The sequence below is a fragment of the Patiria miniata genome, unplaced genomic scaffold (assembly GCF_015706575.1).
Source record: "Patiria miniata isolate m_02_andy unplaced genomic scaffold, ASM1570657v1 HiC_scaffold_20, whole genome shotgun sequence".
In the NCBI taxonomy this organism is placed as follows: Eukaryota; Metazoa; Echinodermata; class Asteroidea; order Valvatida; family Asterinidae; genus Patiria; species Patiria miniata.
The window spans coordinates 33,577,039-33,591,574 of NW_024037059.1; the positions used below are offsets into that span (position 1 = coordinate 33,577,039).

At 39.5% G+C, this 14,536-nt stretch overlaps 1 protein-coding gene across 1 annotated transcript in view; it reads right to left on the minus strand.

The window, feature by feature from the left end:
* LOC119728747 (hephaestin-like protein) overlaps positions 1-14,536 on the minus strand; it is a 38,864-nt gene continuing 24,328 nt past the window's right edge. Inside the window, exons 14-17 of the mRNA XM_038201117.1 lie at positions 14,033-14,383; positions 12,899-13,081; positions 2,313-2,426; positions 1-1,749 (exon numbers count right to left, since the gene is read on the minus strand). Coding sequence (XP_038057045.1) covers positions 1,634-1,749; positions 2,313-2,426; positions 12,899-13,081; positions 14,033-14,383 — 764 coding nt within the window. The 3' untranslated portion in view covers positions 1-1,633. The remainder of the gene's footprint in view (positions 1,750-2,312; positions 2,427-12,898; positions 13,082-14,032; positions 14,384-14,536) is intronic.

The window sequence follows — 14,536 nt, forward strand, 5'->3', positions numbered from 1 at the left end:
TTAATGTTCCATTAGGCCAAAAAACAACTTTTGACTGATTTTATTGAAAAGAAAACCTTAAGACCCACACTTAATAGTATTTTCTGTTTTAAGGTAATTTAATTTCTACCCAATTAATACAAATGGAAGGTTTACAATTACACCTCATTCTGAATGATTGAGAAAGGTCAAAGTTGAGGGCGATGTCAGTAAGAATAGAAAGTATGACAATACATAACGGAATCAACAAAGTTATCTGATATTTTAAGAGATTAAATTTAATACTAAACTCTAAATAGTACTTTTTCTCTACGTAGCCTACCATTGTCTTTTTCTTGTATTACAACAGTTGAAATGAAGTAAATAAAACAGCACACAAGATAAGATGTTAATCAAAGTGTATCTAAAAATTATAATATTTAAAAAAGATTAAACAAATTTTAATCTTAAAAATATTGTATTATTGCATGCAATATTAAGAGATAAAGACTTAAACACCTGAGTTCTGAACCTTCCTTTAAAAAAGTATATATGCACAAAATGTAATCAAATCCAATGCATACACAGATTTTGTAGTTATATTTCTTCAGCCTTTCTGAATAGTACCGGTAAGTTTGGAATGTAGAAGCTAATAAACTAAAACAAAACCTTAAAATGCCAAGTTTCCACCGGACGAAATTTTAAAAGGAGGTATCCTGAATGAAACATGACTGTCATTGCTAGAAAAGTTGTTGTCCCCAAAAGGGTACCCTTAACCTAAAAGTATCTGTATTCTTTTTAAACATTTTCAAATATGTAAAATGCTATATCAGTACTATTTGCACACGATATCTGGACATAACTTAGAGTTCTACAACATGCAATATTATCAATACACTAAAAAAACATTCCATTGTTAGGAGTAATTTTATTCCTTGTAGTGATATAAATCTTGAAGACCTAAGTGGCCAGGCTAAAGTTGCCAAAATCGCAAAGACTGATTCTGCACACCACAATGAAATGTACATTAAAACAAAAGGTAGCAGGGGTGTAAATATTCAAAGGTTTGTCCATGTATGCGTACATGATGTGGTGATGTACTCCAGTCCGCAGAGTCCATCAGGTGGTCATACATGAAAACATCAGTTGAAATTTCTCAATCTTAACAAAGTCTGATGGTTTAGAGTGCTTTTGCAGTTGATTGTAGGCCTATGACAAGCAAGGCAAGATATATTCCTCACTTAAATAACACACAGCTTGTGTAGCCATAAGTCAATATCTACAACTTTCTTTGTTCATTGCAATACAAGATGCCGTCATGCAGTTCATTCCTGAACAGTAGTGAGAGATTTTATCATTCTTGTGTGGCTAGTAGACTGAGCTACTAGAATTGGAGACTGGCAACATTTCCCTGAAACTTCAAGCCGTACTGATATAAGTTGACTATATCATAGATTTTAAGACAAGTGCTTATGCCATATTAAAGTATCTGCTATTAAAATCAGGTTCTTAGCATCTTGGCAACACAAGCTTGTTTTTTTTGGTTGCAGACAGAGTGACAAAAAATTCTAATGAAAAGAAATTTAAAGCACACCTAAGCACATTGGGAGCTCCACGGTGGTGATATTCACTGCCTGTAGGTAGTTTATGGTATGTCAGGTGTACCCTTCATATCCTAGTTAAATTTCCTAGCCATGCTCACCCCTATAACCACAATCATGACGGTGCTAGCTATGCAGCATGCAGAGGCAGGGGTGGTTGGTGGGGGCTGGGGCTTGGGTGTTGTGGGGTCTGTACAAAAAGGAAAGAACATCAAACAATTCAATCCCAAGTCATTCATTGCAGTACGCATGGCTTTATCAGATTTTGCTTGGCTGTTGTGGTGTCTACACTAAACAGTCATTGATTGCAATTTATCAGATTCCAGTCCACCCACCATGCTTTGCAAGCTCATCAGTGGTTGAGTGGATAAGATGTCTGCCCTTGTAAGCAGGAGGACGTGGGTTGAAATTCCTCCAGAGTAATCTTGGGAATTTCTCTCACGTTTTCAGACAGCAATCAGTAAAACTCGCTGATGTCAGACTTGTTTTGGAGTCTTATATCTTCGAAGTCCAAGTCTACATTGCTCTTGTCCAATGTTTAAACCAGAGGGAATGTCTGGATATCTTTTGAATACACTGTTTTTTTTGGGTACATGTTAAGCATAAACACCCTGTTTTCAATGTTAATGTGGATTTAAAATGCTGACTAATTAGCCCTGCTTTTGTCGAGTCAGTCTGCAAGTGAAAATAGCAACAACTGTTTCTACTTAAAAAAAATCAATCTCAATTTTATGTTTTTCATGAAAAACGTACCTCCCAGCACAGTATAGGATGCCTCCATGCCTCCAAGTATGTGATCATTTACATGACAATGCATGAGCCAATTGCCAGGATTGTCTGCATACATCTGTACTGAGCCATACACACCTGCAGTGAGGACAATCATATATATTATACAAATGTGGAGCAACTTGGAGTGGAATGGGAGGAATATTATCGCAATGTAAAATCTGGACTTTTCTAAAGTCCAGATTTTACTGAGTGATAATATTCCTCCCATTTCACAATTTAAAGCCACTCAATATTTTTTATTATATAACCTACATACAGATTCTTGTCATTTGATTGGTGGAGCTCACATCACATGACATTCGTTATTGCTCTCATGCACACCGGGGCTCAAAAAGTCCCATTTGCCCATGGGGAATGGGATTTACTATTCAACAGTTAGGATCATTCTTGTTCCATGACGCGGTATTTGTGCAAATGTATGCTGGTGTGCGTGGTCAGCGTTGCGCGTAGCGTGTATTGTTCCAAAAAGCCAGCCCTACAGAGTTGGGTTCAAACATTTTTGTGAAGGGGTGGTTTGGAAGAGCGAAATACATTTTCAACCAATTTTGTATTGAAATAAAAATTCAATCATATCAAATGACAAGGATCTATATGTCAGTTATATAAAACAAATATTGAGTGGCTTTAAATTGTGAAATGGGAGGAATATTATCACTCCGTAAAATCTGGACTTTTCCAGTTCACTTGGCTTCGCCTTGTGAAATGGAAAAGTCCAGATTTTACCTTGCGATAATATTCCTCCCAATCCACGCTGAGCCACTCAATATTTGTATAATAGATAACTGACATATAGATCCTTGATCGTTTGATTTACAGTCAAAATGAATTTTCAATACAAAATTGGTGGGAAATGTATTTCTCTCTTCCAAACCAGTCATGATGTTTGAACCAACCTCTGTAGCTAATGGCTTGTGGGAACAATATGCACAATGCTCAACGCGCACACCAGCATGCATTTGCTCACAAATGATCATAACTGTTGAATAGTAAATCCCATTCACCATGGGCAAATGGGACTTTTTGAGCCCCGGTGTGAATGGGAGCAATAATGAATGTGAGTTCTACCAATCAAAGGACAAGGATCTCATTACAGAACCGAGCCCAATCTAAGCGCCTCTGTGCTCTTATCTGAGATAAAGTAGGTATCCGTTACACTGGGCGGAGCCCAGGACTAACCGACATTATTGCCACTTCAGGAGTGGTTATTATTAGTTACGCAACACACAATACGCCGCACACAGACCCTTTACACCCCCGTGGTCAGCATTATGCCCGTGTGAGGCAATTATTAAGATGTTTATCTTAACTTGAAGGTTTAACAGCATGCTAGCTCTGCGTTATTTACTTCGTACACAACTGACGACTGGGATTTGATGTATCATTGTCACGTTAGGTTTACAATTTCCTTAAAACAAATTGATAAAACAAAATTGATAAAAAACATTAAAATAAGCTAGACTTATGTTTGTGGACAAACACAGGGCTGTTTCGGTAACATTTCTTGTGACATATATGTGACATAGTTTCAAGTATAAGTTCCATCCAGGAAGGATGTGTAGTATATATTAAATGGTGGCATATAAATATGTGATTACATTCTCGTAGGGCTTTGAATTATGACGTCCCATGTCACGTGATGACGTCATGATGACGTCACGTCAAAATAGAAAATAATTTGTTATTGTATTTTTATGTCATGTAAGGCTGATAGGACAACATGTGCGGTAGAGTGATCAGGACCAATACAGTTCTGTAGATATTGGCATTCAAAATATGCACATTTAATATGACATCACATGATGACGTCATGATCTCATCGTGACGTCACTTCAATTTTCATCTATAACACATCCCGGTCTAGGTACGTACCAAGTTTCAACCCAATCAGACCTGTAGTTATGTAGATGTAGGCCTTCAAAATATGCTCATTCAATATGACGTCACATGTCACGTGATGATGTCATCGTGACGTCACTTCAATTTTCATCTATAAAACATCCCGGTCTTGGTACGTACCAAGTTTCAACCCAATCTGACCTGTAGTTATGTAGATGTAGGCCTTCAAAATATGCTCATTCAATATGACGTCACATGTCAAGTGATGATGTCATCGTGACGTCACTTCGATTTTCATCTATAAAACATCCCGGTCTTGGTACGTACCAAGTTTCAACCCAAATCGGACCTGTAGTTCTGTAGATATTGGCCTTCAAAATATGCACATTTAATATGCCGTCACATGTCACCTGATTACGTCATCGTGACGTCACTTAAATTTTCATATATAACACATCCCGGTTTAGGTACATACCAAGTTTCAACCCAATCAGACCTGTAGTTCTGTAGATAGGCCTTCAAAATATGCACTTTCCGTTTCGGTTACGATAGTTTCATTTTCTGCAAACCTATAAATCAGTTTTCAGTAAAAGCCTTTCATTAATTTGTATTCATACAGATGGGAGTTTTTATTTATACAAACTACCGTACGGTATTATTTGTACTTTTTCGCAATTAACATTAATAAATGCAGTAATTTTTGCGCAGAATTATGTGCTTATATATTTTCAAGGTAGCCCCAACCCAACCTTGAAATATGACAAGTAAATATTTGAAATCTGAAGCATTTACTCCTTTTTATTCATAAGAAACGAAGTAAACGCTTATAGTGTAGCAAAAGCTTAAAGGTAAAAAGTAATTATTTTCAGATTTTAGCAAATGGTTTTTAGTAAAAGTGTATGCTTAATTTTCATTCATACAGATGCGAGTAAATGCTTCAAAAGTGGTAGTAAAAGCAAATGCCATGTTTTATTCATACAAACATGGTATCATTTGTACTTTATGAACTTTAATAAATGCAGTAATTTTTGCGCAGAATTATTTTGCTTTATAATATCAAGGTTGCCCCAACCCAGCCTTGTAAATGACAAGTGCACATTTGAAATCTGAAGCATTTACTCCTTTTTATTCATACGAAACGAAGTAAACGATTATTAGGCCAAAAAAGGCTCTGGTTTCTGGTATGCGCGCGCGTCGCCATAGCCATGCGCGTCGGCAAAATTAAAAAGGTTTTTTTTCAATGTAAGATGATGTCTCAAACCACCAAACTCACTGGTTCGACTGGAATCCTGCTGCTGCACAATTTTAACGTGTTTTTAGATGGGGTTACGATCGAGGATAAGCTTTTTTATGTGGCCTTTCTGGCCTCCCATATATTTTGCACAGAATACAATACTGCTGCTAGAGGGCGCTCTAACATGTTATGACGTCACCGGAATTTTTTTTGTAAAGAACAACCTAGCCACAGGCTAACATCGTCGCAAGCAAGATCACATCTTTTTCCAATTTCAAAGTATAAGGCACTTCGAATTACTTCCAGTTAGGACCAGAAGGAAGGGTCACGTGATTTTGCTCACACAAGATAAAATGAAGATCCTGGATTATTCTATCAATTCCCGCAAACGTCAAGTTCGGGTCTCTCGATCACGGCTGATTTTACACTGATTTTCAAAGATTAAATCTATTAATCTTTAACGTGACCAGGGCTCGATTTACAAAAAAAAGGGGCATGCACTGGTGCATGTAGACCAAAAAACCTACATGCACCAAGAAAAACCCACATGCACCATAATTGATTTACACCCGTCTGCTTCTCTGAAGGCATTCTTTCTCTTTGATTTATCGAACTTTCGATGGACAGTACAGTACATAGCCTTTTTTACTCTATCATTGCCAAGCCTAGACCCGTGAACGTGGCGTTGTATACAACGCCACGCTGTTGTGGCATTTCGAACATGGCGAAATCGTTCCGCCATACATAATTTCGTACATATGTTCAGTACTCGCCTAGAAATCTAAATTTGCCTTCCCGCGTGTTCAGGATGTGTCATTTCGACGAAATGTGCCGTCGATGAAGACCCATACGAACGTGTAGAAATTAGATTTTAACCTGACAAGTGATCCTGACAAATGACCCTGTACAAGTACCCAGGGTCATTTGCGTGCAAAATTATCGGAGCCCTCCGAGCTACCCGTCTGCTTCATGTGGCGCATATGATAGGCGGCGTCAGATTGGTCAATAACGAGACCACGTGATAAACGCAGCTAATAATTTGGACTTATGATGCGGACATAAGGAATGCCCGGCCGGAGCGTCAGTGCGATACCAAATTATCCGCAGCATGTATGACTGACGTGGTAAATCACATGCATGATCGGAGGAGGTTGCAGGACGTCGAGATCCTGCCGAATTTTACCTCGTACTGTGAATCTGCTGCGACAGTGCGAGCATGGTGCGAGGAATAATTTATGGATTTATAAAATAAATAACACGTTTGTACACTATCTGGTCAAGTATTCAACAAACTTTATTCTTATTCTCACTCACTGGTAAATATATGCATGAAATGAGTATTTTGGTGGCTAAAAAAGTTACATGCACGTCGTGCATGCTCAGTAAAATAGGTACGTGCACAAGCAAAAATCTACATGCACTGGTGCATGCGTGCACCCAGGTAAATCGAGCCCTGAACGTGACCCATAATGACGTCATGATGATGTCACTCTTTGGGACACAACTATGCTATAAGGACTATGCCCATGCTGACTTTGAATGATGTATGACAAAGATTCATGCAAAAAGTGGCGTTAAGAAAAGACGTATACAAAAATTATGGGGTTTAGGCGACAAAAAGAAGAAGAAAGAAAAACCAGCACAAAAAGAAAGGCTTTTCCGCAACTATGCGGAAAAGCCAAAAAGACTAGATGTATGTTTGTTGACAAACATAATTATGGCTGGTTCGCTATTGTGTTTTTTATGTCATGTTATATAGACTACCTGAAGATAATAGATGTGAATTCGAAAGTTGCAAAATCATGAGGACAAATGGTTCAAAGACATATGCGTAAAAATGCAGATTGGATTGAATGTCTATTAATTCTTATCTGATGACGTCATCATGACATGACTGATATTGTGATCGATATCATATTGAGGTATAGGTAGAAACTATGTTTGTCAACCGAATGGAACTTGTAGCATGTCGCATGTGGTCATATCAACAGAAACTGTACACAATTTTGCGAAACCATTTTTCCAATAATAAGTATTTAGCCTCCAAAATATGCAACTTTACTTTGACGTCATATGTCACATGATGACGTCATCATGACGCCACTACAATGTTCATCTATAACGTATCCCAGTCTAGGTACATATAGACTTTTAGCCCAATCAGTCATGTAGTTCAGGAGATATATGCCTTCAAAATATGTTTATTGACTTTAACGTCATATGTCACGTGATGACGTCATCATGACATCATTTTTTTTATTTATAGGATATCCCAGTCTAAGTGTATTCCAACTTTGAACCCAATCGGACCTGCAGTTCTTGTAATACCGGCCTTCAAAATATGTATTTTTACGATGACGTCATATGTCATGTGATGACGTCATCATGTCGTCACTTTAATTTTCATCTATAACACATCCTGGTATAGGTACATACCAACTTTCAACCCAATCAGACCTGCAGTTCTGGAGATATATAGCCCAATCTGTCAGATCTAGCCGAATTCTGCTAGAAAGTGGTCACAACAGAAAAATCGCATATAATGTGACGTCACGTGACTCATGATGATGTCATGATGACGTCAATGTTGGGCGCACAACTTCAGATGCTGGTCTAAGTGTGTGCCAATTATAAAGGCAATCGGAATGATTTTACTGGCCAAAGTGCCGGTAACAGAAAACGTGTACAAATGCTATGGGCAAAATGACTGAAAAAGAATTATACTTGAAGCATTAAAAGCAAGGAAATATACGCGATTGTGTAGTTAAGAATTCCTGTATACATTGTGGTTATATTACTGTCTGGAATATTTGATTATTTAAAAATGACTTTACTGACCTTTAATAGACTTCTCTGAATCCGAATAATACCTGCTTTTGTCATTTTAGAAAGATTTACAAGGTGGAAAATGCAGATTTCTTACGCGGGTTACGTTTTTGCTGCGTCAAAACCTTCATGGGAAAGGTATGCCCCTATTGAAAGATTGAATGAAAAAAATCCTGGCGAGCTTAATCAACTTTGCCACCATTGTCATGGCTGAGGTTATTGCTTTCGGGTCAAAGTTTCCATCATGGCGGAAATGTCATGATTTTGGATACCTTGAGAGAAATATCTGCACTGCCTGAAGATTTAGAAAATACCTCCTCTTGATATTTTAGAGTGTTTGTGCTAGACTTTCGAAGCGCCGCGCTTAGCCGCGGCAAAACTAGAAACGAACAAAACGAAGGAGATATTTGTAAAGCAAGCATAATGTATAGCGCAGCGGCGCAATTTCATCGTCGTAGAACACTGCTGGCTGGAGTAGGGGGTGCTGAAGCATATTCCAGCACCCCAATCAAAAAAGTTGGGGGTGCTGCAGTATCCACAGCACCCCCGTTCCCGGGGGCTTGAAACTTGATTGTTATTATTCAGAAATTAATCCATGCTTCCAGAAGAAGCATTAGGCTATGCCCATACGGGTGATTATGGAAAATAACATGGTCAGTAAAAACCGATTGGCTAGAGTTTTTTTTATGGAATTCGGCTTAGTGGCCCAAGTGCCATTTTGTTACATATTTTCAGAAGCATCTCAAAGTAACAGAAAATTAGTGGGAGAAAAACACCTTCCTTCATATTATTAAATGTTCCACAAAATTGAGCTTAAATACATTAACTATTTGTTATTCAAAAACAGCTTCATCGTGTGTACCGGTACTTAACGAAAAGTTAAATCCACAAATGTGTGCGACTGCAAGATGAAATAACTATTGACGTTTAAAAAAAACCGAATCGATGTGATAAAAACCTAATGACTATGACTAATAAACACATAAATCTCATATTGGGTATAAACTTCTCTAAGTCATAGATGCAATTTGTATAATTATATGTTTGAGTACTATTAGGTTGACATTACATTGCTTTTTAATTGTTTTTGTTGTTGTGAAGACTATTGTTTTGTACTGCGGAAAAGAAATTGTATGAATGTTCAATCAACCAACCAAGAGAAAAGTAAATTAGAGCATACTTTGATCATAGCCCAATGCTTTGATTAATCCCAGCTTAATTCCTTTGATTCACCCTTTCAACAAAGGGACGGATTTCAATTTAACGTTGAGAGCTTACTTTGATTAGCCCTCTCAATATTAGGGTCGATTTCTGTTGTCAGTTTAGAGCACTCTTTGGTTCACCCTCTCAATAAGGTGCGGATTTCTGTGGACAACTTAGAGGTAAATTCACCGTCCAAGTTAAGGTGGCGGATTTCTGATGACAATTTAACTTAGGAGTATACTTTGATTCGCCCTCCAAAAATTGGGGGCGGATTTTTAAAGTTAGGGGGCCTATATTGATTCGCCCTCCCAATAAGGGTGCACATTTCTGTTGACAATATAAAGCTCATTTTGACTATCCCCCAATTTAGCAGTTAAACATATCCCGAAACAAAGTCCTTTAAAGGCCTAAATGAATATGAAATTTAATTTTTGGGGTTTGCCTCCACTTTTTTTTTACTCACCCATTAATAGCATTCGGTTGGCCAGTTAAAGTGTTCAGACAAGCACGCGAAAAATAATCCCAAAGTTCATATAATTTCCCGTCAAAGTCGTCTCGATCTCGATTATATTTTCCTAACCAATGCTAACCATGATCGCTATATCCATGCTCTCCATGCTCCAAGCATCCAAGAATGCTCCAAGTAAAATTGTTCCTTGCTCTATGCTTCAGCCACCTGAATCACACAGCTGCATTGTACATACAGAATGTACATGCTATCCTACATGTTGTGCAGAAGTGATTACATAATAGCATCATATGGATGGTCACACACTGGCATCCGATAACACCTATACTGACCATGACCTGCAAGTCATTTCTCTTAGCTAGTAGATCAGTTACAGCTGACCACAAGTAGGCTCTTTATGACCATGTTCAGACACAGTGATAGCTAAATCAGTAAAAGTTAAAACGGTCGCTCACCATGGGAGGCCCGTCGTAAAAATAAAACTACCGAACGTCCAGACATCGTTTTAAGTATAGCAAGTTCAACTCGAAGCAGTTTATCTCAATTTCTAAGGTCACGTAGAACATCCGCCTCCGTAAAAACCGCGCGCTAAAAAGAGCCTTAACTCTTCCATTTTTACTGAGTTCGCTACACGTGGTCTGAGCCCCTCACCGTGTGATGTGTGTTGCCATGCCGTGTTTGACATCGCAGCCTTGGCTGGTCATGTAGCGTGGCACACGGTAAACATGACGACAGTCACTAGTCCACCGCAGCGATTTCCCGAGTTTTTTTGGAAGTATCGTACATCGGCCTTAGGCCTACACCATTTTGTGATTACATTTTGGGGGCTATTTTCTGTGCCTTTCTTGGTGCAAAAAGACGTAAAAAAAGGTTCAAAAAAGTTGTTCAAAAACGTGAAGATACACGTGATATCAACGTTGCATCATTGACCAATCAACGCCAAGGTTTTCCTGGCAGTTGAATATATTAAAGTATTATGATAATTACGCTCCAGTTTAATAGCGGCTGTTGCGTTGGCATCTACGTGTTTTGTCATCGCGCATGCATCGTGTGTGCGAGTGAGCACGATGTGAAACTCGGACCATTTGGTCAGAAAACTTGCGGAAATTGGACTTGGAAGTTGGATTTGTTTTCATGAATGGCTAACGGTAGGAGCATTAGGAAATTCATGGGTGCTTTTTGCCCATGGTACGTTGTTTGTTAATACAAAAGCGCGCCACGGAGAAGGCGTTACGTAACTCCAGGTCACTGTGCTGGCTAAAACGGGCAGCGTTTTAGCTAAAACCGTTCAGACATCGTACTAGGAGATAAACTTGTTCAGGTTATCCGCTAAACCCTCCCTCCGAGGGGGTTTAAGTTGCCGTTTTATCTCGATTTGAACTCGATTCGGTCAAAATAAAAAAGCCTTCAGACATTGTTTTAGCAAGAAAGTTACACTGAATCGAGTTCAACCGGTGTTTTAAGGGAATTTAAAATGGTGTCTGAACGACCCCTATCGGTCTAAACATGCTAAAACATCAGGTAATCCGCTGCAGACACTACATGCTTCATTAGGCTCGGGGGGGATCCAGACTGCCATTTGCCGGGGGGGGGGGGGGGGCTAGAATTGTAATGAAGGGTCCAGGACCTGGGAGCGCGGAGCACGAAGCCCTTACGGCGTGGGGTCGGGGGCCCGCTTAAGGGCCCTGGAAAAATTTGGATTATAGATGCTCTGTGGTGCAATTGAAGGCGATTCCTTGCCACTTTCCACCGTTTAGAAACATCGAAAATTCAATTTAAATTTGTTATTTTTTTGTTCTTTATAAAGTTTGTTATGTACTCAAAGTTGAGAACCATGTTCCATGTTCGTATTTTATCACAACTTTTTATTTTGGAATGGGATTCAGGCCACTTGTTATCCGAGCCTCAGCCATTCGCTGCTGAAGGTACAAAAAAGGTTGGGCACTGCTAGGGTGAAATAATAGGGGAAATTTGGCCGGAGGACTAATGCGAGCGCGGAGTGCGAAGCCCTTACGGCGTGGGGTCCTGGAAATTTTGGATCGTAGATGCTCTGTGGTGCAGTCTGAGGCGTTTCCTGGCCACTTTCCAATGATTCTTTGTTAGCAGAAGTTTTTTAAATTATGAGGGGATATTTTGTTTCATTTGTTTCAAATGCATATAGGCCTATGTACTCTTGCTCCTATGAATTTCTTCTGTATTCAAAGCCTAAAGTTGAGAACATGCACATAATTTGTAATTGTTCCAAGCTCGATCACATAACTGACATGAATTTAAATATTTCATTACAGCCTGGGTGCATATTTGGGGAGTGTGTCAAACTGGCATGAAACGTATCAGAAAAATATTTTAATAGAATCTGAAGTGGCCATTGTTTGATTTTGTTTAGTCACCAAGCCCGGAGCGTGAAAACGGTTCGACTTCATACGCATTGTACGCGGCAGTTGTCCGCGAGTCTCATGGACGTATGACGCGCTAAAAAATACGCGAAATGAGACTCCTCTACAGTTTGTTTTACCCATATAGCTATATCTAAATTTAATATAGCTCTATGGTTTTACCCAACCTCGATCCCCATGGGTACGATCGTGCTGCGCCATGTTGTTTCCCATCATGCCTTGCGCGATCTTGGAACGTGCACGCGCCCATGGAGCCCATGGAGTGGGTTTTACCTTGGTTTTATCCCCGTACCATGCGGTCATCATAACCGCGCATCAATTCTTAGGAGGTTTGTGAAAATTGCCACGCCTTTTGAACGTGTGGCCAGTCGGATCACCGTCCGTTTTTCACCGATAGTATACATTTTACAATATTTGCCGGGGGGGGGGGGGCGTGCGCCCCCTGCGCCCCCCGCTGGATCCGCCAATGAGGCTTGAACCTCAGAAACTGGGGTTTCGAGAAAATGCATTAGATTGGGCTCAGTTCTGTAATGGTATGTTTTTCCATAGCTTGGAAAATTGGAAAACATCCCAAGCATCTTACCAGCAAAGAGTTCAAAGACGTCAATCCTGTGAACAAGAGCAGTCCTGTAAGTGACGGTTTGACCATGGAAGTGGACAGAGTGGACATCAACCTCATCCCCAATGCCCAGCAGGTACCATTCCACTGTGTCATCTTTGGACATGTCAAGGTGATGGAGGTTGTGGTACAGGAAACCGTTGATTCCTAAATTGAGGGTTGAAAGATTTTAAAAAAGTTTAGAAAAGCAAATCCACTTAGTTCAAAATTTGAAGCTGATTTTATCTGCTACTTCTAAAGGATGGATTTTTTTGGTTTGTTCAAAATCTCATTGGTCATGACTCATCTAAATGCTGAGAAATAAGCAAAATGTCATTTACAAAGTTACTTTTAGGTGTGCTTCACCAAAGAGCAGCAATTCAAATTCAGGAACACAGGTCACAACTAGTGGATTGTCTAGTGGTGCATCTTAAATGTGTCTTGGGATGAACACCTAAATAGCGATAAAACATGTTTAGCAGATTTCAAATCAGTAACCTGTATTTCAAGTGTACTCAATTATCCTTTGTCGGGAATGAATGAATGTGCTTTTGCAATATGCCATGTAAATTTGTTTTAAACTGTTTATCAAACCTAATGAACTCGAAATAGCAAGGGTATGATCATTTGTTGTACCGAGGGGGAACAAATACGTCTTGATCTCAATTTACTTCCTAACTTCGAACAAATTTAATTCCCATGCGATGACTTTCAATTATCAGTCATGGAGCATGTCCAATCAAGGACCATTAGTCGACTTATAATTCAGGATGTAAATAGTCCAACCACTCTGCATTCGAGTGAAGTTATTTGAACTCTGGTATTACTATGGAACCGGTAATCCCAAAAACATGCCCCTAGATGAAACCCTAGACTTGCCGTCACAGAACTGTTAAGAGGAAAATACATGTAGTGCTGAGTAAGCATATGTCTTTAGTAAAACCGTTACAAGACATTTACATCACTGAACTTTTTGGCTACCAAACTTTTTTTTGCTAAGCATATATTTTCTATGTTAAGCAAACTTTTGTGCTGGGCAGCTCTATGAGATTGGACCCTGGAAGGTCACAACATATACTTTTCATTTGCCCTGACCTCTCGACACAGTCATATTCTTACCATGCATCAGGTTGCTTTCCTCAAAATCCTCGTCTTCTCTATCCACTTCCTCAGGCTTCCCACAGAATTCTGCAATATTCTCGTCCAAGTACCAGCTCTTGTTCTCATCCGAGACGGTGAAGAGCAGGGAAAACTCCCGGTCCACGTCGCGCCGGCGACCGTCCTCTCCCAGAGTGCCTGGCCGACAGACTACCATCGGGCCAACGAGCCCAGAGTTGCTGTCATGCTCTTTGTCAATGTTGGAGTAGTAAGCATACACCACACAGTTTGGATCTGTGGCCGTCGGTCCAGCACGTTCAGGGACTCTCCAACGATAGATTTTGGTACTACCCGCTCCTAGACCTTCTTCATCTTCAAACACAGATAACATAATGACAGTCACTTCGCTGAAATTACAATTTTTTAAACAGGAAAACAGCCTAATAAAACTATCTTTCTGGACATACAATGACAAAAACTTACTCTTACAGCGGGGTAAAAAAAGTAAAAATTTCACATTTGTCA